The sequence below is a fragment of the Trichomonas vaginalis genome, chromosome I (genome assembly GCF_026262505.1).
Source record: "Trichomonas vaginalis G3 chromosome I, whole genome shotgun sequence".
In the NCBI taxonomy this organism is placed as follows: domain Eukaryota; phylum Parabasalia; order Trichomonadida; family Trichomonadidae; genus Trichomonas; species Trichomonas vaginalis.
Window position 1 is genome coordinate 19,861,741 of NC_067203.1, and position 25,782 is coordinate 19,887,522.

The window sequence follows — 25,782 nt, forward strand, 5'->3', positions numbered from 1 at the left end:
AAACAAAAGTTTTTGGTAGAATACATTAAATCAGGAGCGGTTCCAGAAGGTTTTTACATTCATACTATGAAGGATGGTAGAGTTCAGTTTAGAAAGATAAAGCAACCATTAGATAGAGAAGGTATATTAAGGAAGATTAAACTTCATGAGGACAACATTGCTGAACTTAAGAAGAAGTTAGAAGAGTTGGAGAAAGGAAGAGAGTTATAAAGCAATGAATTCAAGTGGGTGAAAAAACAGGTGAAAAAAGAGGTGAGATGTCACCGCTTCACCTAAATTTATTTTTGTGCTATGTTTTCATACGTGTGAGGGTGGTGATATCATTAATTTTAAGTTTATTTTTAAGTTTATTTTTATGTAAATGGCGAAAACTATTGAGATAACAAACTACAACGGTCATGAGTTCAAGAATTTGTTCTTCGTTCCTCGTGAAAATACATTCTATCAGATACGAGGGAGAAAGGGTAAAGTTAGTTTGAGCGTTTATGAAGGAATGAAGAATGGAAAGTTTATACAAGCATACGATACAAACGGTAAGCGTGTTTCATTAGCTTTGTCAAAACTTACTAACATTTATTTTGACAGTGACTTTGACTCTGACGATTGGAGCGACAGCAGCGATACTGAAGAATATGAAGTATTGTGTGAAGCACAGCAATGGGAGGAGTTGCAATACTTTTGTAAGTGAGAACGTTTATTTTTACAGTAGTGAAGTCGTTTGTGAAAACATTAGTGAGGTGAAGTGGTTGGCGGCTTTATAAATATTTAAGGTTAAGTTGGTGTTTGTGTTTGTGTTGTAAAATATACGTTAACGGTTTTGTAAAGTGTCAAATTCACATATAATGGGTAAGGAGGCTCGCAGTGCCTCCGTACACGACTTAGCCATACTAACTGCGAATGAGTTTTATTTTACATACTCTATTGATAAATCATATTTTTGTCGAGATATAACCTTTTTTAAAAAAATTATATGCAAAGAGTGTTATAGAATTCTAGAAGGTATAGTGCATAATTTGAAGTATACTATCAAATAAAGAAATTTTACAGTTTTTTTAGTTTTATTTAGATGTACGTTATTTTAGATGGCTTCGTCGAAAACAAAGCATGTCTGTTAAGTTTATTCTTAACATGATAAATAAAATGGCAACGAAGCCCAGTGTACTGCGTCTTATGCCGTAGTTTTTGTTATCTTCATACTCAAATACAACAAATACAAATAGATTTATTACGAAAAAACGTATAAAACAAATGATATATTTATTTCTAGACAAGTTGACGAACATGTAGCGCAACTGTATCGCTTTAGAGAACAGTTCTTCCAACACCTACTCATTCAGTGAAAGACTGATTCACATTGTTGCTGGTAAGTCTGATTGCTTCAGATAGAGAGCATGAATTGCTTCTTTATCATCTAATCCCCATCCCCCTTGTTCCGATTGGATGACATGGACAATTCATCTTTCTCTAACGAAACAAAATGACACTTTTTTGGCGGCTTATTGACTCAGAAAAATTTGAGAGTTAACGAATAATTTTGGCGCCAAAAATAATTTCTCTTAATTTATTAAATTTAATATACGCACATCCATAAGTTATGCTATTTTTTCTATTTATTTTGTTCTAAAATTCTAAATATTTTTTTTTCATAACATAAAATATGATGTCTAGTCTCATTTACATAACAACATGCCTTAGAATAGGTTTTTTATTCTTTTTGTCACTTTAAATTAAGAATAAAAAGATAATTTAAATTGAATATTTGCGATTATTCTCACTAATGCTGCTTCCTCTTTTATTAGGTAGACAACAAAAAGTTAGCCTTGGACTCCCATATCAGATTTTTGATTGGTTGCGTATATAATGAGCTGAGATTGATAGACGAAAACCCAGTGAGAAAATTTTTGACGCCTTAAAATCATAAAAATCCAAAAAAACTATAAATATATGTTTTATGCATAGTGTCGATACTCAAATATCAGATTACTTAGATCCATGAATAATATCCGAATTTTTTTTCTTAAAATTAAACTTCAAAACTTCTTGCAATCTTATTCTTCATCAATTGTAAATTTTTAAAACCATTTTTAAAATAATTATGCGTAAATTTTATTCTCATGTTGTTTTAATCGAAAATTGATACATTTTCAAAAAAATAATATTGACTTATGAAATTCATTTTTAAGGTGAAATAGTATTGTTTTTATTAAAGTATATGAATAATATATAAAACTTAATGAATAATATATAAAACTTAATGAATAATATAAGCAGATTTTTAGTTTACAAAACAAATATGAGCAATGCAATTTCAAACTTTTGCTGGCAATTTCGATATTGCTCAAGTTTGTAGTATTTGTGATACCTATAACATCGGCTTAATCAAAATTCGATTTTTCTTATGAGTTATTGAGAAAATTTGATTGCAATGAGAAGGATTTCGACGTTTTTGATAAACTAAGAGCTGAGCTTTAGGGGTTCAGTTCATTTATGGCTGTAGTTTGATGCGTAGATCTCTTTTTTATTGTAAATTCTTTCAGCATGGAGATCGAGAATGAATCTTTTGAGAACTTTATGAGTTTTTACACCCGTAAAGAGGTCCTTCGAGGAAAGATAGTCCAGACTACATGAAGATGTGGGTTAACCAAAAAAATCCGATGGTTTCCCCATATTCATGTAGATCTTCGAAAAAATGAGCACCAAAAAAGCCAAAAAAATAGGCTTTTTATTGGATTTGTACACTAGATCAATAACCTATTTAGGATCTGACACTCTTTTTAGCCAGAGATATGAGGTCCTTTCTAGGAAAACGATCTATTCATCCATAAAAAAAATGAATTATCGTTTTCCCCAGAAATTACATGGGGAGTGGTAAAAGTAAAGCAAATCTGGGTACTATTAAAAAGAACGAAACAACAGTTTCAGAAGGTGTTGATATAATGTTCGATGAAGATCTATTTTTATTATTACCTGATGAAAAAGGCCATTTTACTCGTGAACAATGTTCTGATTATACCAAGCAAGAAATGGATAATGTATTTCAGAAAGATCCTTGCATCGTTAACAAATATAAATATGAATGTTACAAAGTTCCCACCCCTCCAGCAGAAATTGAAGAAGATGATGATGGATTAAGTGGTGGTGCTATTGCTGGCATTGTTATTGGTGTTATAGCTGCAGTTGTAATTATTGCAGTTCTTATTTGGTTCTTCGTTATTAGAAAGAAATCTTCATCATCAGATCAACCAGAACCCTAAGTGATTAAATGCATGAATAAAAATCATTTATGAAAAATTTCATTTGAAGAATTTCATATGAATATTTTTATTGATTATGAAGCAATCAACTATGAAGTATATGAAATTGATAGTCATATTGATAATTGGTTTAACCTAGGAATGATTTTTTAGCCATCTGTAACATTGAAAAAGAAAAATTATTCTAATTTGTTATCATAAAGAAAATGTTAAAAAAAGCCTCAGACAATTGTATCGATAACTAAACCAGGCAGTATTTTGTTTGATGAACTTGGAATCACATTTAAATGACTATGAAATTGCAATTATAATATATTAAGAATTTGCTCATTTTATAATATCTGTCAATAATGATAAACGAGGCTATCTTACCAGATAATATATAATATGGCAATATTTTCGCAATGTTCTGAGCTGTGGTTTGGAATAAATCAGCAATCAAAAACAAATTAGTTGCAATGCAATTCATCATGATTGGAGAATTCTTGAATTCATATCCTTTGTAAAATAAAGCAATCACCAAATGCAAATTTTATGGAATCTTTAGCTCAGAAGTTAAAATTCAGGATTTTCTTTGTAATGAAATTCTTGTTTATAAAAAAATTAACTTTTCATTAACAACATACAACACATAGATATTTATTTATTAAATATATTGGATATTTTCATAAGATTTTCACTTTCGACTTCAAAGATTTGGGATAATTTTGAAAATCCTTCTGAAACGAATTTCTTACCGATTTTTGTGTCTTCTTGGTCGAATGGTTGAGTGTTTTCGTTTTCAAAATAAATTTGGAACAATTGGTAAATCAAAACACAAACTTCTTCTGGAATATGAAAATCAGGAATGGATAAAGCAGCGAGGATAGGAATTGATAAGCATCTTTTCACAACTGGATTATCTTCATTATTTTGGTCGTTGATTTTTTCAAGACAAAAGTTAATTATTTGAGAAACATCAAAATTAACTTTGTTTGAAATAACAAGTGCGAATATGACCATGAATGGGAAGTAATCCGTATCATAAAGATTGAATTGGCTCTTTATAACAAAGATTTCACCACCAAGTTCATAATTCTTTGGTTTTTCGTTATAAAGCTTTCCCATGAAGAAGGACACAAATATTTCTGCCAGTGTCTGACCATTTTCGTTCGGAGAAAAGAAAACATTCGGATATTTGCAAATACTATACGAAATTTGTAATAAAACCTCAGAAAGACAACAAGCGGATAGGTTTCTTATATCTGATAGTCTCATAGTGTATTCGATCATCATTTGCAAGTGATTTTCGAAATCAATCAAAGGATTTAACGATTCTACGAAATCTACTATTTCTAAATCGTTTTCTACCAGTTTCTCTATTATCTCTAAATGTTTTTCCATCATTGGCCTGAAATCTATCAATTTTCCAACAGATAATAAAATATCTGAAATTGTATGGCATTTTTGTTCGATTTCTGCATCAACTTCGTATTCCTTATCACATATATCTTCGTCATCAAGCATCAAAAGTATCGAATCATATAAAGGAACAAGAATTGATTCAAGATATTTTGTTGCTTCGTCCGGAATCTTCTTTGCTATAGCGGAATAAGCCAAAGTATCACTATAAAGTATAGAAATCTTCTTATATTCTGTTATAAACTCAAGAACTTTTTCATTTATAAAAGTTTCGAATCCACATTGAACAGAATTGCGAATATACCTTAGATACAATGTGAAAACGCATAAACTAAAGGTAGGAATGACTTCTATGAGGTTTAGTTTCGGAATTGAATCAATATCCAGAGATTTTTCCGTTAAATAAGTTTCTATCGAATTCTGGATGATCTCAAGATGACTTTGAACAATATCTTCTGTGAATTGTTCCCTTCCAATGTAAGGAGAAACTGACAACAACGCAATTTTTGCTAAAATCATAAAAGCATCGTTTTCATCAGATGGAAAATCAAGAATTGCATCATATGTTGTTGTTAGGATCGCCATATCATCATCTGAGAGCTTTGTTTCAGAAGAAATCAAATATTGAATATAATACGTAAATAAATACGAATTTTCAGTATTTATGTCCTGTCCATCATGCAAAATCGCATTAAATATGATGTATTTGCTATCAGGATTCATATCAATTATTTTGTTGAAGAGTTTTGAAGAAAGTAGTCTTAAATCATCATCTTTCAAGTAGCTATTAAGATTTAGTTCATCATAGAGACTAGAAATGAAAACTGTTGGATCATCATCTGATAAATCTGGAACTTTGCAGCAATTTTCAATTATTGGAAATAAATGAGGTAAATAAGTCTCCATATCCATCACATCTAGAATCTGTGATGTGAAATTGGATATAATAAGTTCAATAGTGTTAGATCCTTTAAGAAAATCCGTATTAATTAAATAATTTAAAATATTGATAAAAGGTTCAATTAATTCCTGCAAAAATGCATTAAGATCTTCTTCTGATTGTTCGTTCTTCTGAAAACAACCTGCTAAATTGCACAGAGACATGACAAAAACGTTAATTAACTTTAAATTCAAGTCTGATGGACTTTCTATTGATAGTAGCTGTGAAATCATGGCTAAAATATATTCAATATGTGATTGTTCTTTAGAAAGCATCAAAACAAATTGATTTTTTGATGGATAATGAACTTTTTTAAAAATTTTTGTTAAAATTCTAATTCTAAAGTAGTTGTTTGTTGTATCTGTGAATAAGTCATCAGTTGTAAACTGTTGGAGTAAAATAAAGAAGTCGGAATAAGATTCTTGATTTGGATTAATAATAAAGTATAAATATTTGAAGAACAGCAATTTGTACTTGTCATATATGTTATCAGATGATTCAAATTTGTTTAATAATGGAAAGAATACGTCAAATTTGTTTTCTGTGATGAAAAGTAGTTTAGAAATCATTTTCCCTAATCTAGTATAAGATTTATCGATATATTCTAGCGCAAGGTCCATGAAATCTGATTGAACCAGAAAATCTTGATTGTGTATAAAAATTTTTTTGTGATATTCTGGTATAAATAAGCGTTTAAAGCAAGCATCTATTATAACCTTTTGATTCCCAGTGTTAGCGTTCGGATTAGTCTCTTGTTTAAGCGAAAAAGATAAAACCATATTGGCAAAATTTGGTCTAGATAGCAAATCATCATATAGCCCTTGCAGCTGTTCCTTCGGAAAATTTGGATCAATGAGATTTTCTGTTATACTAATAAATTCCTCATCGGTCAGTAAATTCATAGGAAGGATTAGAAATTGAGGGGCTGACAGTTATATTTGACTAAAATGTCAAATTAAATGAAAAAGATCACTATAATATGGATATGCATATTCCAAAAGTTTTGAGTTTTCCACTAAGCAAAATATAAAATTATTGAAATGAAGGATAAACATTCTATCCTATTGATTAATTTCACTGAAGCGTTCTTGTGCTTCATGAGGAATGAGAAAAATTGCCACAATTGTTGTTGAAACATGAAATGGAATTCATATAGCAAAAAAATTAATAAGAAAGAGATTTCTTTGAAGTAAAGAATCCTGACAGATTTTAGTTGAGTTTTGGGCGATATCATAGATATCTTATTTTGTCATTTTATTAAGATAATTATACAGACAAATTTTATTTAAGAATAACAACGATCTTATTACAAAAATTCGTTTAAACTGGAATGGTGGCATCCTGTATAGCTACGAGAATGAAGTCATTATCTGGAACAATAATAATTTCATTCTTGTGAGATCTAACCCGAATTTGGCTGATTGCACCTGGAAGTAAGCTATTTTCAAGAGATACTTTTGCTTTTTTAACAAATTCGCTGACTAATCCTGCGTAATGAACTGATTCGGCTTCTCTGAGTGATGTTTTGTATGGAAGACCATTCATTTTAAGAACCAGATAACCAGTAACTCCAGGAATTGTAGCTAGGTTCTTTAAAATACCATCAATTTCGATACTCATATGAAAACTTTTGTTTTTAACGTACCTCCTTGATTTGAAACAGAGCATTTCAATTTAGCTTTACGAGCTATTTTGGTTATCATGATTCCAATATAGTCTTTCAGGAATTCAAGCCAGATACCAATGGCTTTTATTGTTTAATTCAAAAAGAATGCATAGAATATTTGATCCATGATATATAAGATTAAACCGAGTTACTTAAATTTCCATTGGAATCTCAAATAATGCAGCTGAGCTTATCAAATCTCAAAGAAAATTTCATGAAAAATGAAATTACGTGAATTATTGATATAATACAAACATTTTAAAAATCCTAAATATATTAATGATTTCTATTAGTGCGTCCTAGTCTTTCGTAAGAAGGATCTGTCAAATATCTTGCATGAAGATAGACATTCTTCTCTGGATCATATAATTTTGGATTTGGAATTGTCAACGATTTGGGTCCTATTGAAGTATATCCAAAATTATATAAAGTGCAGTAAGGAACGTTAAATCTATCAATATAATCCCAAATATCACTGTATGTCCATTCTAGTATTGGCATAACTCTTTCAGCTTCTGGCCAGCCATTTGTTGTTGGTTCAAAATGCTTCATTTTGATATTCGGAATATCATCTCCTCTTACACCCAAGAAAACAGAGTTGATCTGGTATTGATTAACCAACTTTTCAAGACCATCTTTTAAGTTATCTGCTTGTAATCTGATAAGATTAATTCCGTAATACTTTTCGGAAAAGGAAATAAAATCAACGATCTCATCAAACTCGTCATCAACTTCCAAATAGAATGGCTTGATGTTGACATTCATCTTCTGTGCGCATCTGAGAACTAAATCTAATAAAACAATTGAATCCTTTCCTCCATTGTAGCAGAATGAGAGCCTATTGCCGTATCTTCTAAAGGCTTCATAAATTACTTTGTTTGCCTTTTCAATCTTAGAGTCGAGATTGATGTTTGACATTCAAGAATAATGCCGGTAATAAAATTTTCAATGCGATCAAAATGAATTACTTTTTCTCAATTAGCGGATTTTAATGTCACTTTTTCTCACAATCTCTCTCAAATAAAATTTTAAGTGAATAATTGAAAAACATGATCGCAATATGAAATAAATCACATTAATTAACGTCTATCAATATCATTCGACTTTTATTCATTTCATCAAGATGAATATCTTGATTTTAAAAATACTAGATTTTATTCAACAAGCGTAATAATTGAGTTACATCTTTAGATGTGGATAATGAATTATGATGAAATCAAGAAATAACTCAAAATTCATGCTCAAATCCTTTTGAATCCTGATCAAGAAATCATATAATCGATGAAATTAGCATGACAATTAAGTTCTATACGATATGAAAAGAAACATTAGATAGAATATTCTTTGATTTGATCTTTGAAATATTTCTTATCTTTAGAGAGCTGTCTTTGACTCAACTTTCTTTAAAATATTTTTGGTTCCAAAAATAATTATTGTACAGACAACGATTTGAATTGTTACAAGGAAATTGATTTGTAACAAGGAAATTGATTTGTAAAGTTATTACAAAAATTTAGTGCTGGGCTGATGCACCGTATTTCCTTAGTACACCTAATGTTTCTGATAGTAAATCTTGTATTTGGGGCTCCATCATACGTTTCAGATCAATATCTTTCTTTCGCTGAGCTAATTGTATAGGAGTTCCTGGTTTATCAGGCGATGATTGTTCTGAGTCTGAAATAATCTTGTTAACTTTTTCGATTGTGTCGACAGGTTCAACATCTATTAAGTCCTCAAAACGTTTTAGTGACTCATTATCAGTTTCATATATTCTAAACTTAATTTCTGGAGTATACTGAATCTTTTTCTCTTTGGGTTCATTTTGGTTTTCAGACATCAACTAATTCCTCTGGAAAAAAATGAAAATAAATATGTTGTAAAAATAAAACATCAAACTTCGATTCGTTTGTATATATGGCCCTAGAAGAGCAGGATTCGATGTTAAGAAAGGAAATTGTTTATTAATTAGGCAGTTTTCGGAAATTGTTTGGAAGAAACAATTTTTCGCTTTCCTTCTACAGTTGCATACAAAATATGCATTAATAAGGATTTGTAATTAAAAATAAAAAGGGAATCGGGTAAATCAATCGCTATACCTTCGATTATACTAATCATCCCTTCTTACAATAAGATTTTGGTAATAATATCTGCGTATGAGAGTTGGAGTATTCTTAATTTGTGGGAAATTTTGATAAGTTTCGAAAACTATTTTGAGTATGTTCAAAAATATTAGAATTTAATTGCATCTGATGCAGTTAACTGTGAACAATCAATTTTAGGTAATTGATGAAAATCGATATCAATATTTAAAATTTTCCAATCTTCTTTGGCTGGAAGCTACTGTATTGGACACTTGGAATGAGTTTCCCCTTGGTGTTTTTTTCCAAATTTTTTAGATTTTGGAAAATTCATAAGCAAATTTGTAGAAAATGAAACAGTTTTTTACAATTTTTGATTTTTTTTGGAAAAATGAGGTTTAAAAATCTTGAAAATTTAATTTTATAAAGAAATAAAACAATTTCTTTGTATTTTAAATCGATAGATGTATTTTATTTTTATTAATCTATAACTATTAGCCTAAAATATGTCAATTATACATCAAAATAAAATCTAATTTTTTTATTATTATATAAAGGAGACTTAAATTCCTGAGCTTAATCCATATAAAGTATTTTCTCAAATATAATATATAGTTACATATATATATCAACAAGCATTATGATAAAATCATGATTTTATTCATAAGTAAGTTAAAGATGCCAATAAATAATCTGAACAAAATGTGTATTAAATTTGTATGTTTAGATTCCTCATCTTAAGCTTTTGATGAGTTAGTGACAATTGCCCCACAACGAGCATAAATTTGATCAGTATCTTATAATCAAAAGGAAGTTAAGGTAATATATTTGAGATCTTATTGCCCGGTACATGTACATAATATTTAATCAGAATGATTAGTCAATCTGCTTTTTCAATATTGATTTAAATTTTTAAGCCGGAAAAGTACTTTGGTTATAGTTGATGATACGTAAGGTTGCAACTGTTGTAATATTTCGAAAAAATAAAAATATAAATTTTAATGGAGGATATGTTGAGTTGAACAACGAATTATTGGATTGCTGCAATATAAATATTCTTCACCACCTAGTAAATAATTGCTTCATACTAATAATATGGATCAATTATGTTTTAATGACCAGATAAAGGAGAAACAATATACTCATATGCCACTTTTTTTGGGCAAAGAATGAGCTCCACTTTAAGATTCTTCAGCTTGAAATACTCACTTTTCCACTAACTTATCTGATTAGCTACTAAGTATATTAATTTACTTCAACTTAAGATAAATATCAAGTACCTACAAAATAACAAAATAATTTTATTAAATATATGCATAAAAACAAAGTATTCCGTAATTAGATATAACAATGTAACAATATTTGAGTAAATACTGTGTTTCATTTAAATTTTGATGGATATTTGTCAATGATTTTCTTTATTGCTGGATTTCGTTGGGAAGTTATTAATAATTGTTCTTTGATAGTCCTTTCTGGTGTCACATAAGTGTCTAAACTTGCTCCAATATCAATTAAATATTCAATAATCTTTGGAGATTTTTTGATAGACATTACATATTCTCCAAGTATTGTTCTTTTGTTTTCTGCATGCCCATCAATTTCTAGACCGTTTTGAACCAACAATTTCAAAATTTCCAAGCAAAGATTTTCATTTCTTGGATTAATCATATAATATGGTCCTAATCTGTTATTATCATCATATCTATTTACATCAATCTTCTTTTCAAGAATCAATTTTGCAATTTCTAAGTTTTGTGATTCACAAAGCCAGTGAACAGCACATGTAGCCTTAACATCTTTTGGAGTATCTATATTATCTATAGAACGAACAATCTTTTCAACAATTTTAGTTTTCTGTTTTCTGCAAGCGATTTCTAAAGCATTTTGATTGGAATTATTCTTTATCAATGCATTTTCTTTATTCTTTGAAAATAAAAAGTAAAATGCATCGTCAAAATCAAGAGATATTGCTTTTTGAAGTGAATTGATTTCTTCTTCATCCTCAATGCCTGCATTATTTAAAATCCATTCAAGACAATCAATATCTTCAACATCTAAAGCAAGGTTGACAAGATTTGTTAAACAATAAACGGAATTTTGGAATAATTTTGAAATCGAATATCCAATTTTCTTTAAAATAGATAAAGAATGAATGGATTTTGTTGCTATTGCTATATATGGAAGATTAATGTCTGAAGAACTCTTGTATTCTGATTCAAATATATTCTGAAAATCAATATCATATTTAATATTTGAATATGCTAAATAAAACGATAAAACTTCTAATGAATTACCTTGTACTGCATAATGAATTGGAGTGTATCCATTCGTGCTTGGCTTTGTAAGAGGAATTCCGACATTTTTAAACAAATAAATAAAACATTCTAAAGAATCTGCAAATGCTGCAATATGTAATAGTGATAAGCCTTGTTTTGGCAAAAGAAACTTATAATTCTGAATATCGGATTGTGGGAGCTTCAAATCAATCTGAAAATTACTATTAGTCAACAATTCGGGATTCTTGTAGCCCATTAATGCGTCTAATTCTGACTCCATTACAAAAAATAAATCATATGAAAAGTGACAAAATTTTTGTATCAACTTTTTTTTGAATGGGCACAAACTTTTATTTTGAACAATAAACATACATCAAAGCACATTGATGCAATATGTTAAAAGTCGTATCATAGCAAACGACTTGAAATTTCGACAGAAAATAGGTTATAAAGAGTGTGAATAATAGCGGATGCCTTTTGATTTCGACTGTAATATGAATAACCTCAAAATCTTGTTCTCTGTTAGATCAAATCCCTTGAAAAATTTCGATTCCTGAAGTCGTAATATAAAATAACGATTATTCTAACTTTTTGACTGAATTTAAATAAGAACGATTTCATCAATATTCATACGTGAATTATTAAATCCTTTCAAATTTCTGAATATGGTCAACCGTTTATTTTCAAATAAATTATGATTTTAGATTTAACGGAATTTTCTATATAAAAGAAAAGTGACAAACAAAATGGAAAATAATGCGAAATTTATGATAATTTTGATCCAATTTTTAATGCTAACTATTATGAAATCATTTATAAATCCACATGATTTCGTTTGGGTTCAAGTAAGCAATCTTACTATAGCATATCAAAATCGAATTACACGGACGGAATGGTTTTTCAATTTAAAATATTCAAAGCTTAATTATACAGTTACAAGAATTGATCCTTCACGATATCAAAAAGCAAGATTAATCAATGATGATGAGAGAAAACTTTCATGTTCTTTTGTTCATAGCAATTTTTTCCTCAAATCAGCAGTATACATTGCGGAATTTGATAATGCATATTTGTCTCCACAACCAGCTATTGGTGACACTAGAATTCGAGTTTTTTTCGAAGAAGATCCAAAACAATTGATTCAAAGAATTACAGTTGGTTCTTATGATATTGGAGTATACTACACACAGATTATAGGGCAATGGGGTCATTTGATTCATGATTTCTTTTGTGCAATAATGCATGTACCACAGGAAGTGTATGATAAGGGATTTTACATTTGTACGAATCCATCAGGTTATGGAATGATCACAGAGTATCTCAAATACTTCAAAATGGACAAAAATATCAACGTTTTAAATATTGATTTAAAAACTCAACAAGTTTTCGTCAATAAGTTATATATTTTATCATCATTACACTTTGCACATGGATATACGGTCGGAGGAATCATTAAACTCCGAAAATTAATTTTTAAAATATTTAAATTGGAAGGGATCAAACCTTATAAGTACAGTATTATCAATAGACCAGGACTGTCAAGAAAGATTCACAATATTAAAGAGCTTTTGGCTGCTCTTTCCCAGGAATGTCCTCCGAAATCCGAAAAATGGCAAATTGAGCAATGGGACTTTAATGATATCGGCAAAACCGTTAAAATATGGTCCACTATAAAAGTTGTTTGCCATCCAAGTGGATCTGGATATTATAATAGTATTTTCATGCAGGAGAACACAGGATACCTAGCAATGATGTCCAAACAAAAAGACTTTCCAAATTTCCATTTAGCAGCTATTTCAAACATGTATATCGTAGGAATTACTCATACTAACATGGAACATTACTTTAGTCAGCCAATTCCATGCGACGTACCAAGAATGGTTGCTGGTTGTAAAGTATTATTTGAACTTATGGAAAAAGGAACTTGTAATGATACACGTTTCCAAATCCCAATTAATATCGAGGAAGCAAAAAGTATCCCTGATATAGAGATCGATGAACTTTCTACTATACTTAATAGAACTGTTTTGTAGTTTATTATATTTTGTATATTGTAAACATGTTAATTTTGCTTGTTATTGCTTGTATCAAATATGTCCTTGTTACAATCTTTTAAATCAACATTACATTAAATGAAAATTATAGAAATTCAACAAATTTTATTGCCACCTATTATTAACTCTACAATTTTATAAAAATTACATGTGAAATGTCAGATAACTCCGGGTGGGATCAGTAAAATCTGATTTACCTCATAGATACAAAATTTAGATTTATGCGAATTAATTGCTGAACATACTCAGTTCTCACTGGGTCCATCAGACTTTATCAGTGACAAAGATTTGACACTGCATATGGAATCAAATCAAATCAAATAAAAAAAAAAAAAGATATAATATTCGAATCATGCACATTTAAATTATTATAAAAGTAGTATATTTGGAATCAAATTCACCTCTAATAAATTAATATCTAATAATATTATCAAAAAAATTTAAGCTCCTTGAGTATTTGAATTATCTGGTTGATTTTGTGGTTCTGTTGGAGCTGGAGCAGGTTGAGCTGGTGCTTGTTGTTGCTGATTTTGTTGGTTTTGATTATTTTGGTTTTCATTCATAATTCCACCAAGAATATTTGTAAGATCGGATGTTAACGTTCTGAAGAAGTCTGCCGGGTTTGTCATTTCGCGATTAACAGTGTGTGTAATAATTCTTGGTCTGCGACCATTTCTTCTACCAGGTAATGGGAAACCACCTTCGGGTTCGGCCAAAACGTTTGCATTTCTGATTAAAATAGGTATGGATGCGTTAATTTCTTCAAGAAGGTGATTTGCTTGTTCTCTTTGCTGACTTTCATTATTATCAGCCATAGAAATCTGTAAGTCTGCACATATTGTTTGAAGTTTTGCCAAAGAAGTCTGAATTTGATTGAGATAGTATTGGGGAGAATTATTTCCATTGTCTCCATCAGGAATATTTATTTCAGAAACACGAACATCAATTCTTGGTCCAGGTGGGGGTGGTAGAGGTTCTGGTTCTGGATCTGCGGCCGGACGATTTTCTTGTGATCTTCCTTTAAACACAATAATTGCTTGACCATCTGAAATATTGTATTCTGAGATTTTTGTACCATTTTTAAGTGATTTACCGCAGAAAATAAGTTTCATATTTTCAACTGGAATATTAGTGAAGTCTGAAGCTAAAACCTTCAAAGAATCAACAGTAATATCTTTAGGAACTTGAATTGCATGCATCTCATCGCTGTTCATAGCCTTCAAGTTAATGGAAATTAACTCCTGTTCTTCACTCATTTTTCCCTAAGTTTGCCTTGACCAAAATATAATATCAAATCCTGATATAACCATCAAAATACATTACATCAAGTAATCAAAAATATTAAATTTTGTTGGCATAATCTCATGTTCAACATTTCCAATATCTTCATTTAGTCATATCTTAGACTGTTTGGACAGGTCAATCTAACAACCACTAGCTATGTAGTCATAATGAGCTATTGCCAATAGTCAAGCTGTTGGACGTGACAATTTGTAAGCATGTTATTTTGAATCTTTAATTAAACAGCAAGCTATTATGTTCGACGATTGTTTGCTGATATTATGATAAGGAATTAATTCAGATTTAAAATTAATATTTTTAATAAACTCAGAGATTTGACCTTCAATATATACCCATTTTCTATTCCTAATGAAAGAAAGCTTGAACCATATGCTTATAATAATAAGAGTACATGGAGAAACTGTATCTCAGGCTTAAATATCATAAACGGCACCCTATTTAGTATAAAAACAAGTTTTTATGATAGAAAGAGTAATAAAAGATTACTTATTATCAATATCATTAATCAATGAATTGACAGTAAATATTATTTTCTGATTTGGTTCAGGAGCATCGATATTTTCATCAGGTGCCATCATCTCAAGCCATGGGTGATTGAGAATTTCGTCCGCATCTGGTCTGAAATCAGGTTCGATAGATAACATCTGACTGAGGAGGTCTTGGAGCATTTCTGACTGATTATCATCAAATATAATCTCTCCACTGCATATTTGGCTCTCAATGTCTTCCCAAACGCTTTCTACAGGAGTTGATTCATTTACAGTCCAAGGCATATGATTGGCTGTCATTGCGTATAGACAGATGCCTGCAGTCCAAATATCTGCTTTAAACTTATCAAAACTCTTCTCAAGCAGTACTTCAGGAGGCATATATACAAAAGTCATACCTGAACTCTTAGATGGATGTCTGTATACTCCGAACTCTGTTATCTTGATTGTATTATCCATTAAAACATGTATGCTCTTTAAAGATATTTCTTTATGAGCAATTCCTCGATGATGTAAGTATGATATGCCACTCATTATCTGTTTGAAGTACTTTGCAGCAGTTTGTTCATCAATTCCATTGTTTTTTTGAACCATGCTATCTAGCGTAACCCCAATGAAGCTATCAAAAATTGTGTAAATGTTATTAGCATCAATCATGACATCGACGAGTTTAATGATATTGGGATGATTAATTTGGGCATTTAAACAGATTTCATGCTTAAATACTTGTAATTGCTGCTCATTATTTTTTATTTCCATCGGAATTATTTCGCATGAATAGTCTATATTGTTGAATCGGTTATGGCAGCTACAAATGGAACCAAAAGCCCCGGAATCAATTAAGGTATCAAAGGAATAAGGTGATAATGTCATTGAAATTCTGGAACAAATTGAATATATCCGTAAATTTAACACAATTCATGCAAAAATCAAAAATATTTTGAGAGCTTAATACAAAAATCAAAATTTCTAGTGTTTCGTTATTTTTGACTATATGAATGTTCCTGATGAATATGATTTTCGATCATTAAAATATATTGTCATTATTACATAACAAGCATTATAATTAATAAAGCTTGGCTTTTTAAAAAACGTGCATGTTCTCAATTTCAAAAAATCGATGGGTTCTTAAAAAATATAACAGATTCACAGTAAGCCACTACTTCTCATAAAATATATTGTATATGGATTCCATATTCTACAATATCTTTGAGTTACCCATTGAAATATTTTAATTCCTTATTCAACACTTGCATTAGGTCACAAATGCATAGATTTGATGTTACAAATCTAGTAACTGCAGGCATATAGGTTGATGCACATTAATAGATCCTCGATTCTTCATGTATTTATTTTCAATTAACCAAAAAAATATTTCAAAAAAATAGTTAATGACATTGCAATTGCATATCATTTTTTATTCACATACATAGATTAAGAATCGTACCATTTAATCTCGAAATTTCATATATTGATATATTTTCATTTTTTCTCGATAATGATTCATTTTCTTATTAAAATCAAATCATTTTATTAATCTAATCATCATAATCTATTTCAAATTGTTACAGTTACAGTTCATATATTTTCTCCAAATTCAATGAATTTACAAAGAATAAGAATCAAAATATCTTGGATATTACACATTACAATACTCCATTACAGATATTTCCATATTTTTTATACCCTACGTTCCCAACTTCTGGAAAACGGTTTTTCACCCTTATGATCAGTTTCAGACACTTTGGGAGTCTCCCAAACTTTGATATTTCGCATTATGATAGAGAAACGTGTCTAGTTTAACGCACAGTTGTTTTAAAGGCAAATGATGATATCACATGAAATTATCAAATTATCAAATTTTGAAGTACCAGTCCAAAGGGTTAATTAGATCCTACACAGATGTGCGATAGTGAAACATATGTGTTCTTGATTTGAGAAGTCCTACTGATAGAGGTATGAATCTCACAGCTTTGTGTGAGTGTGTCTGACACTTGTATAGAGTGGAATATGCGCCGACATATATTATATAATAACATGTAGTTGATAATTATGAAAAAATAGAATTTGATGCGAATGATATTGAAAGTTGTTTTGTAATTTGATATTTTTCTTATATGTGTTAATTAGTAAATGGCTTGTTTGTTGTGATCGTACTGTGAAAAATGAAAGGTATTTTAAATTAAAAAAATGAGATTTTGAGATATCTCTAGAATTAAGAATTTATTATGTATTTGACTTTTATATAACTATGTGTAAAGGATCTCGATGTCTATATGCTTTAAATAAAATTAAATAAAATGAGATAAAAAATTAAAATGGACAAGAAGATATATGGAAATGTAATTTGTATTGTGTTGGTTGTTGGCAAAATGATTTTAATACAGATTTAAGGATTTGGAATGGATTTGAAATTAAATGATTTTAATTCAAGGAGTAATAAGATTTTGAACTGGTTTTTATTTTGTGAATGTAAACTCCTTCCATAGGATATGTATTAGAAAGATCAATGTCAAACTTTTTGAAAGAATTGTTTTTTTGTTGAGCGATTTTCTCATATTTAATAATATATTTAAGTTGGCGTATCTTACGCCCTTCCAAAAATATGTATTAGAAAGATCAATGTCAAACTTTTTGAAAGAATTGTTTTTTTGTTGAGTGATTTTCTCTCATTTGATAATATTTTTAAGTTGGCGTATCTTACGCCCTTCCAAATATTTCTTAAAAATTTAAATTTGTCTCATCTCCTACTCTTAATTTAAAAAAATTTCAAAATCCATAATAGTAAACATTTCTTATTTTTATTTAAATCTGAAAAAAATAAATTTAAACAATTTCTCTACACACGACGGCTTCGGCGGTTTTCAGAATGGTTGACAACTGAATTCATCAGGATAATGTCGGTTGGGGTGCCCTTCTTGGCCTCCTGAGTACTCACCAAGATACCCCCAGCTCCCGCAAAACACCTCCCATAGGTGAGCATTAACTGATGAAGTTATTGACAACTTTATCTGATTTTTTTCTTTGTTTTTTTGTTAAGATTTCTTAACCAAAGACTCGAAAACAAAACTTCGCTTCAAGTTGCTGTCTTCCCAGTTACTCTGTCGCAATCTTTTGTCTGATTGCGTGCAAAGTTCTGCTCCTTTGAGACTTTGCCCGACAGATGCATCTGGGAGACAGCACCCAAGCAGCTTATCGCTTCAAGTTGCTGTCTTCCCAGTTACTCTGTCGCAATCTTTTGTCTGATTGCGTGCAAAGTTCTGCTCCATGAATTATCAAATATGTGCCATTTCAGGAGAGATAACAATCTTCTTCTGATTGCAGAACTTTCAACCGACAAGAGTGCACAATACACTCTTGTCGGTCAAAGTTCCGCATTCAAGTTATGAATGGGGAACTTGATATCATTCTGGGAGACATGCAGTGACAATGTCTCCCGGAATGAGACACTGTGACCGACAAGAGTGCACAATACACTCCTGTCGGTCAAAGTTTTGCAATCACATTCTGATTGCAGAAGATTGTCTCATTCTGGGAGACATTCAGAGGCAATGTCTCCCGGAATGAGACACTGTGACCGACAAGAGTGCACAATACACTCTTGTCGGTCAAAGTTTCGCATTCAAGTTATGAATGGGGAACTTTATATCATTCTGGGAGACATGCAGTGACAATGTCTCCCGGAATGAGACACTGTGACCGACAAGAGTGTACACTACACTTAATGTTTTCAAATTTTCAGATTTAAATTTAATCTTTATTTTCATCATCATTTATAGTCTTGTTCCTTTATACAGTTATAATAAATTATCGTCAGATTCTAATATTTAAGATTCTTACTACTCAATTCAATATAATTATGTTAGTCACTCATATTCAGGAGAATAATTTAAAAATCTATAGCTCATATTTTGATAGTTATATATTTAGATGATAGATATTGCAATTCCTGTTTCAACACGATCAAATGCCAAACCAAGACAAAATATATATGAATTTTCAAAATATCGATTTACATTAGAATCTATATCTAATTTTATCAATACACAAGTAGTGAATGTTCAATACATCTTTGAGCAACGTGAATAGCACAATTTTATAGGATTATTAGTTGATTATATAAAATATAAGCCAAATCGAATCTGCTGTATAGTACTTTAGTTTATCATTGAATGTTAAATGTGTTCATATAAATATTTGAGTCAGATATTGCATTTTCTAATTTCAAAATTTATCTCATGAAGTTAGAATTTATTTGATCATACAACATCATGTTAGTCAAACCAGAGTTCAATGGCGATTCTAAAATGGAACAAATGCTTGTTTTATCAAAATGTTAAAATATTAATCTAAAAAACTTAATATCTAACCAAACCATTCTAGAATTATTATATACAGGTATGGGCAATCTAAATGCACACGGAATTCGGAAAATTAAAAAGAATATTTATGAGATTATTAAATCTTATGTAATTCAATGAAAAGTAGATAATATGAATATCCATAGGCTATATATCAACATATGAGTTTTTGGTTTGACCAATACTATACTAATGTGATCAAATTAATCTGATTTCTTAGATTTTCATTTGAAGCATTTGCAGTAGTAGGGGTACCTTTATATATTAACATATTAAAAAATTGCGCTCCGATTCGCAGTTTCTTCATGATTTTGAGATTGCATTAGATTTCGCGATGCAGAAAAAAATCACTTTAGATTCCAGTCAAACTCTAAGTATAAGCATGTCTCTATATGTAGAAACTGTCTGCGCTATTTATTTCCCGGCTCAAAAAACCACGGTGTCTGTGTGAGGAAAATACCCATTTTAGAACCCTGGGTCATGAAAATTTTCCAAGAGTTGGAAATATAGGGTAAAAATTATATTTTATTTAACCATTCCATATTTAAACTTGAATTTATATTTGCTTTCGTTAATGAAAATCATTAAGGAACTGTAAACTCATCAAGTAGTAGGATAAGGCGGGGTTTGTGACTTTTTTTGTAAACGTAAGAATTCATACAATATCGAGCGATTTTGTATCATTTTTTTAACACATTAATTTTAAAATAATTTATTTTTTTATTCTTACATAAATGACCCAACAAGTAAAACCAGATAAAATAGATTATCGAATTTTAGAGGATGGTGTTCCTGTTTATATTCAAAGATTTAAAGGGAAGCAATATTATAGAATTGTTAATCCTGAATACATAAAACATTTATTTAAAAAGGAAGACTGTGAATTATTAAACGTTAATGAATATGAAACCAATAAATCAAAATTGAAATATAAATATATTGGAAGTGATGAAAGATGCAAAGATAAAGATAAAGTTTATACAGTTTCATATAATGAATGGAAAACCAATAAGATAAGAAAACATTTAGGAGATTATGGTAAAAGTTCTGAATTCTTTAAATCTAGTATGTATGAAAAAAAAAAAAGGTAGTGGGGCTTCCAGGCACTTCGTGCCCTCTAGCCCCGAAGATGTTTAGTATAAATGAAGTTTTTATTCGGAAAATTGTTAGTCTTCTGGTGTGAATTCGGAGGACTCTTCTTCTTCCTCCATTGCTTCTGGGAAGAAGCCTTCTTCTGGGTCGAAAACATTATATAATGTGTCGCTTTTCACAAAATATATATGTTTTCATGCTTTGTCACTTTTCTGTCACTTTTCGGGTAAAAACATTTTTATTATTATATATAAATGAATTTTACAAAACCACCGTTACCGTTCTTTGGAAATAAGAGTAAATGTAAAGATATTATATTGAGAGAACTTAAGAAACTACCGAATGGTCTAACATTTGTAGATTTGTTCGGTGGAAGTTTCTATATATCCCATTTGTGCCATACAATATTCCCAGACTCAAAGATTATATGCAATGACTTCGACAACTATATGGACCGTCTCAAACATATTCCAGACACAAACAATATATTGAAAGAGTTAAAAGAAAAGATTCAGATAGGTAAGATGGAACGTATACCATTAGATAAGAAAAATATTGTGAGAGAGGTTTTGAAAAAAGCAGAATATATAGACTGGGATAGTATATCTGCTAGACTATTATATAGTGGTTCTATAAGAGTTCATGACATTGAAACACTTATGTCAAAAGTTTTATATCTTAACTATACAAATGTTTTCAAAGAGGACATAGAAAAATATATTGAGGGTATAGAGTTTGTGAGATGTTATTGGACAGAGTTGTATGAAAAATATAAAGACAAGGAAAATGTTTTCTTTATAGTGGACCCGCCGTTCTATAACACATGGGATTTTCAATACCAAGTAGACTGGACTTTGAGAGACTCTTTAGAAACTTTAGACGTTATACATAACCATCCATGCTTTTACTTTACATCCGATAAAAGTGGTTTGGAAACCGTTATGAGATGGTTAGAGGACATACATGACTATGAGTTTAGATATGACAAGATAGAATATGAGAGAGGTCCTATAAACTGGAGAAAGTGTCATAACAAAGAAATTTTATTAGTAAGTAAATGTGGTTTGAAATAGGACTACTTGTTTTAGGTTTTTTCCATTGTGTCATTTATTTATTTGACGTGGCAGAAAAGTACAGAGAATATGAAGATGAACCAATGCCTGCAAATGTTCAGTATATGTACTCGTAAGAGATATTTTTATCTAATATTAAATGGACGCACAGAACTTAGCGAATGCACAGCAACCTGGACAACCAAACCCAGAGAATATTCCAAATGAAGTTAGAATACAAACTGCAATGGCAAACTATGGTCAAGTGCCAACAGATGTACAAATGCAAACTGCCATGTCAAATGACGCTGCGTTAGGTTTGCCACCATGGTATGCAAATATGAGATGGAAAGAGTTTTATACAAACCCTGAAGTGGGATATAAACAACTTTATGCAGATGACGCGAACACAGGAGTTGACCCAGAATATGTTTTCTACCAGAGGAGAAACAGAATGTATGAGCTCCAGTTAAAGAATGCTATGGAACTCAACAGGAAACGCAAAAGACTAGGCGGACATTAGATTTTTACATATAGTAAAATGGGTTTCTTCAGTAGTATTGGAAACTTCTTCAGAAGAGTTGGAAGAGGTATATGGAATGGAATAAAAACCGTAGGAAGAGGAATTTGGAACGGAGTCAAAAATATTGGTAAAAGAGTAGGTCAGTTTGTTGGTATTATACCTAAAGACCCTGAACCAGAAGAACAAGCTCCTGTTATACAACAGCCTGAACCTGCACCACAGTCTAGTTGGCAACCAAATCCAACACCTCAACCGTATTAAAAAATTATATTTTTACCGTTCGATAGTAGTTGTATATGAAACTAAGTTCTAAGTAAAACGCATGGTATAATGGAATTATTCTTTTTCTTCCATCTGTAGTAAACCATACTTGAAAGTCTGAAATACTTCCACTTGGTGGTTCGTATAACTTTGTAGGTTTTTCGTAAAAGTCATTTGCCAAGCATAAGAAAGAGTTTTGGGCGCCAGAAAATGAAGCATGAACAATAATAGCAGCTGGGTCGAAAACATTTTCATATGTTCCATTAGGGTTTTCGACTTCATAAAAGTCTGGGTGTACTGGATATGCTGCAGGCTGATTTAACATCCTCATAAATCTATACCATGCCAAGTTGTTATATTTTGTAGAAATATAAACGTTTTCTCCAAGGTCTTCTATTTTATTGATTTTAACAGTTGCATTTTTCCTGTCATAAATAATATCGAGATGGTATTCTCCCTCGTCAATGTTATACTGGTTTGCATATTCGATATAGATATCGTTTATTTTTTCTTGAAAAGCTTGAAGAGTTGTTTCTAAGTTTACAAGCAAACTAACTTGTAAAAGTTTTCCCTGTTCAAATTTCTCATACATACGTTTTTCTTTGTTATAGTATCGAACTTCAAAACCGACCGTAAATGGGGAAACCATGTATGGCTTCTGAAATGAACTTCATTCTACGAAAGCCAATAGCTTTTGTGACAGATGGGTCTCTTAACCATCTTAATGGGTAGTCAAAACGATAGCCTTCATGCTTTACGGTCTCTGTCTCAAACTTTTGACCGACATTAGTAAAAAGTTCATCTAATGGTTTAGTTGTAGCAACTCTTGAATTTTCTTTTTCTATTGAAAGCATATTTTATCTAGAATAAAAATGTCGAAAGATATTGCTTCCATAAGAGAAATACAACACAACCGACAACTCATTATGCAAGCTCTAAATAAGAACACAACAAACTTTTCAAACTATTCTAAGATATCTGAGTCATTGAAAGAAGGAAACTTAAAACTGACATTAAACCCAATGACAGATGAGTTTCTATTTCAAGACAAGAAGAACAATACTGTCTGTATAAATCCAACAAAAGGAACTTTAAACGAGAAACCTATAAATGAACTTCTTTTGAAAGCAGATGTTGACAACAAAGCTGACAAAGAATATGTAGACGATGCAATAGCAAAAGAAGAAGAAAGAGCTAACAATGCTTATGCAACAAAAGAACATACTCATCCTGAACTAGCAGACAAAACATATGTTGACAATAAAATGTCAAGTGAAGTGACAAGAGCTGAAAACGAATATTCTAAAAAGACTCATATACATTCTATATCTGAAATAACAGACTTAAACGTTAGCCTTGAAAAGAAAGCGGATAAGGAATGTGTGGCTAGTAAGTTAGAGAAGAAAGCGGATAAGGAATACGTTAACGAAAAAGATAATGAAATGAAAGAAAGGGTTGACTGGTACCATGAATGGACATCGAAGATTTTAAAAAGTAAAGCCGATACAGGATGGGTTTCAGGATGTTTAGACCTTAAAGCAGATAAAACTTATGTTAACGATGAGTTAGAGAAGAAAGCAAATAAGACTCATACACATACAAGTTTTACAACTGTTAGAGCAGACGACATAATACTGAACTTTGACCTTGGTTCAAGTGCACCTTTAGAGAATCCAAGTACAAGCGTAAAAGATACACTAAACAATTTAGATAACAGTTGCAGGAACATTGAAAGTCATGCCAGAAACTTTGAAGCATATGAACTACCCGCAATGTTAGACAAGAAAGCAGACAAAACAGAGCTTCAAACATTAAAGACAGAAATACTTCAAACATTATATCCTATAGGCTCTATTTATACGTCAATGAACTCTACAGACCAGAAACAGTTCTGGGTTTTGGAACTTGGACTCAAATAGTCGACAGGTTTTTGTATTGTGCAAACTCTTCAAAGGAAACAGGTGGAAGTAAAACGATTTCAGGTGAAAATTTACCTGCACACAGTCACTACATAGATTTAAGTACATCTCAAGCAGGTTGGCATAGTCATAGATTTTGGGATTGGTCAGGAATGACAAAAGGTAAAGGATATGATGTTAAAGAGGACGTTAAGTTTGCTATAAATTGTTACTGGAATAACACTGAGGGAGGAGGATACCATACACATCACGTTTCAGGATATACGCAAACAACGGGACAAAGTAAAGAATACATGCCACCTTACATGACAGTTTACGCATGGTATAGAAATGCTTAGTCGTCATTTTCAACTTCTTTAGCATATTCGTCAGGAGTTGTCTTATATTTGTTAGGAACTGTCTTTGAAAGTATACCACCTTGAACTTTGACAAGTTTGAAACGAGGTCTGACAATAGTAGTTTTATCTTCTGCTTGCAGTCTGTACATTTTGCCATGTTTGCCTAAAACTTCATAATATTCTCTTGTATACTTTCTTCTATTTTTACGAACACGAATGTGAGTACCTGTCGGGTTCCCATTGTTGTCATAGTCTGTCAATAGTATTTTAATATGGGTCGCGTTTAGGTATTTCTATTTTTACTTTGTCACCTTTCTTAAGTTTGAAGCCCGGCATTCTTTCTTGTTTGTCTCTTTTGACTAAATTATTAAATATATAGTCTTTCTCTAAGTCAGGGTTGTTTTTCATTTCTTCGGGGGAGTGGTTTCCCAAACCTTTTTGTTTACGGCTATTGTAAATATTTAAACTTGTCTCATCTTTGCCATGGAGAAGTGTCTATATTTGTCGTCATATGACATTTCATTTGCTTCACCACCTTGTGGTTGGTTTAAGTCTCTTAATTTTTATACAACCGTCAATGACACAAGAGCAGAATGGTTTTGGTCGACAATGAAATATTGGTTTACATTTTTTGAACGCAGATAGTTTTTTACATCATCTGATTTGAAAGAACTTTCACAGTCAGATGTCAGTTTTGTTGGATGGTATTTGTCAACGAATATTGTCAAAGCTGCTAAGATATCTAAAAATACTTGAGACTGTAATGGTATGGCTTCA

General features: G+C 30.8%; 14 protein-coding genes and 1 pseudogene across 15 annotated transcripts, besides 2 other annotated features; 7 read left to right on the top strand and 8 right to left on the bottom strand.

The window, feature by feature from the left end:
• Positions 1–361: 361 nt before the first annotated feature.
• Positions 362–688, top strand: TVAGG3_1016170 (uncharacterized protein; the record flags this gene model as incomplete). The annotated part of the gene is made up of 1 exon (XM_051254681.1): positions 362–688. The coding sequence occupies one exon, from the start codon at positions 362–364 to the stop codon at positions 686–688; it is 327 nt and encodes a 108-aa protein (XP_051080255.1).
• A 1,500-nt stretch (positions 689–2,188) lies between these two features.
• On the top strand, positions 2,189–3,770 carry TVAGG3_1016180 (glycoprotein 38 family; the record flags this gene model as incomplete). The annotated part of the gene is made up of 1 exon (XM_001326408.1): positions 2,859–3,254. The coding sequence occupies one exon, from the start codon at positions 2,859–2,861 to the stop codon at positions 3,252–3,254; it is 396 nt and encodes a 131-aa protein (XP_001326443.1).
• A 92-nt stretch (positions 3,771–3,862) lies between these two features.
• Positions 3,863–6,632, bottom strand: TVAGG3_1016190 (armadillo (ARM) repeat-containing protein family; the record flags this gene model as incomplete). The annotated part of the gene is made up of 1 exon (XM_001326409.1): positions 3,894–5,870. The coding sequence occupies one exon, from the start codon at positions 5,868–5,870 to the stop codon at positions 3,894–3,896; it is 1,977 nt and encodes a 658-aa protein (XP_001326444.1).
• A 170-nt stretch (positions 6,633–6,802) lies between these two features.
• Positions 6,803–7,235, bottom strand: TVAGG3_1016200 (dynein intermediate chain binding; the record flags this gene model as incomplete). The annotated part of the gene is made up of 1 exon (XM_001326410.1): positions 6,916–7,215. One exon carries the CDS (start codon positions 7,213–7,215, stop codon positions 6,916–6,918), a length of 300 nt encoding a protein of 99 aa, XP_001326445.1.
• Positions 7,236–7,537: 302 nt separating this feature from the next.
• On the bottom strand, positions 7,538–8,179 carry TVAGG3_1016210 (flavin adenine dinucleotide biosynthetic process; the record flags this gene model as incomplete). The annotated part of the gene is made up of 1 exon (XM_001326411.1): positions 7,538–8,179. The coding sequence occupies one exon, from the start codon at positions 8,177–8,179 to the stop codon at positions 7,538–7,540; it is 642 nt and encodes a 213-aa protein (XP_001326446.1).
• A 149-nt stretch (positions 8,180–8,328) lies between these two features.
• TVAGG3_1016220 (uncharacterized protein) lies at positions 8,329–9,169 on the bottom strand (the record flags this gene model as incomplete). Its single annotated transcript, XM_001326412.1, has 1 exon — positions 8,775–9,098. One exon carries the CDS (start codon positions 9,096–9,098, stop codon positions 8,775–8,777), a length of 324 nt encoding a protein of 107 aa, XP_001326447.1.
• Positions 9,170–10,530: 1,361 nt separating this feature from the next.
• Positions 10,531–11,895, bottom strand: TVAGG3_1016230 (protein ubiquitination; the record flags this gene model as incomplete). The annotated part of the gene is made up of 1 exon (XM_001326413.1): positions 10,720–11,895. One exon carries the CDS (start codon positions 11,893–11,895, stop codon positions 10,720–10,722), a length of 1,176 nt encoding a protein of 391 aa, XP_001326448.1.
• Positions 11,896–12,325: 430 nt separating this feature from the next.
• TVAGG3_1016240 (glycosyltransferase family) lies at positions 12,326–13,729 on the top strand (the record flags this gene model as incomplete). Its single annotated transcript, XM_001326414.1, has 1 exon — positions 12,407–13,648. One exon carries the CDS (start codon positions 12,407–12,409, stop codon positions 13,646–13,648), a length of 1,242 nt encoding a protein of 413 aa, XP_001326449.1.
• Positions 13,730–13,796: 67 nt separating this feature from the next.
• Positions 13,797–14,942, bottom strand: TVAGG3_1016250 (ubiquitin-like family; the record flags this gene model as incomplete). Its single annotated transcript, XM_001326415.1, has 1 exon — positions 14,110–14,925. One exon carries the CDS (start codon positions 14,923–14,925, stop codon positions 14,110–14,112), a length of 816 nt encoding a protein of 271 aa, XP_001326450.1.
• A 465-nt stretch (positions 14,943–15,407) lies between these two features.
• TVAGG3_1016260 (protein serine/threonine kinase protein) lies at positions 15,408–16,332 on the bottom strand (the record flags this gene model as incomplete). Its single annotated transcript, XM_001326416.1, has 1 exon — positions 15,454–16,332. The coding sequence occupies one exon, from the start codon at positions 16,330–16,332 to the stop codon at positions 15,454–15,456; it is 879 nt and encodes a 292-aa protein (XP_001326451.1).
• Positions 16,333–20,894: 4,562 nt separating this feature from the next.
• Positions 20,895–20,977: a terminal%2Cinverted (terminal inverted repeat of Maverick-3 transposon ID:TVAGG3_1016270).
• Positions 20,895–25,782: part of a mobile genetic element that runs on past the window's edge.
• TVAGG3_1016280 (phage tail repeat-like family) lies at positions 21,167–21,985 on the top strand (the record flags this gene model as incomplete). Its single annotated transcript, XM_051254682.1, has 1 exon — positions 21,167–21,985. One exon carries the CDS (start codon positions 21,167–21,169, stop codon positions 21,983–21,985), a length of 819 nt encoding a protein of 272 aa, XP_051080256.1.
• TVAGG3_1016290 (uncharacterized protein) lies at positions 22,125–22,487 on the top strand (the record flags this gene model as incomplete). The annotated part of the gene is made up of 1 exon (XM_001326417.1): positions 22,125–22,487. One exon carries the CDS (start codon positions 22,125–22,127, stop codon positions 22,485–22,487), a length of 363 nt encoding a protein of 120 aa, XP_001326452.1.
• On the top strand, positions 22,506–22,748 carry TVAGG3_1016300 (serine threonine-protein phosphatase family; the record flags this gene model as incomplete). Its single annotated transcript, XM_001326418.1, has 1 exon — positions 22,506–22,748. One exon carries the CDS (start codon positions 22,506–22,508, stop codon positions 22,746–22,748), a length of 243 nt encoding a protein of 80 aa, XP_001326453.1.
• On the bottom strand, positions 22,753–23,079 carry TVAGG3_1016310 (uncharacterized protein; the record flags this gene model as incomplete). Its single annotated transcript, XM_001326419.2, has 1 exon — positions 22,753–23,079. One exon carries the CDS (start codon positions 23,077–23,079, stop codon positions 22,753–22,755), a length of 327 nt encoding a protein of 108 aa, XP_001326454.2.
• Positions 23,771–24,945, top strand: TVAGG3_1016320 (annotated as a pseudogene). The gene has a single exon. A coding segment is annotated over exon 1 (1,175 nt).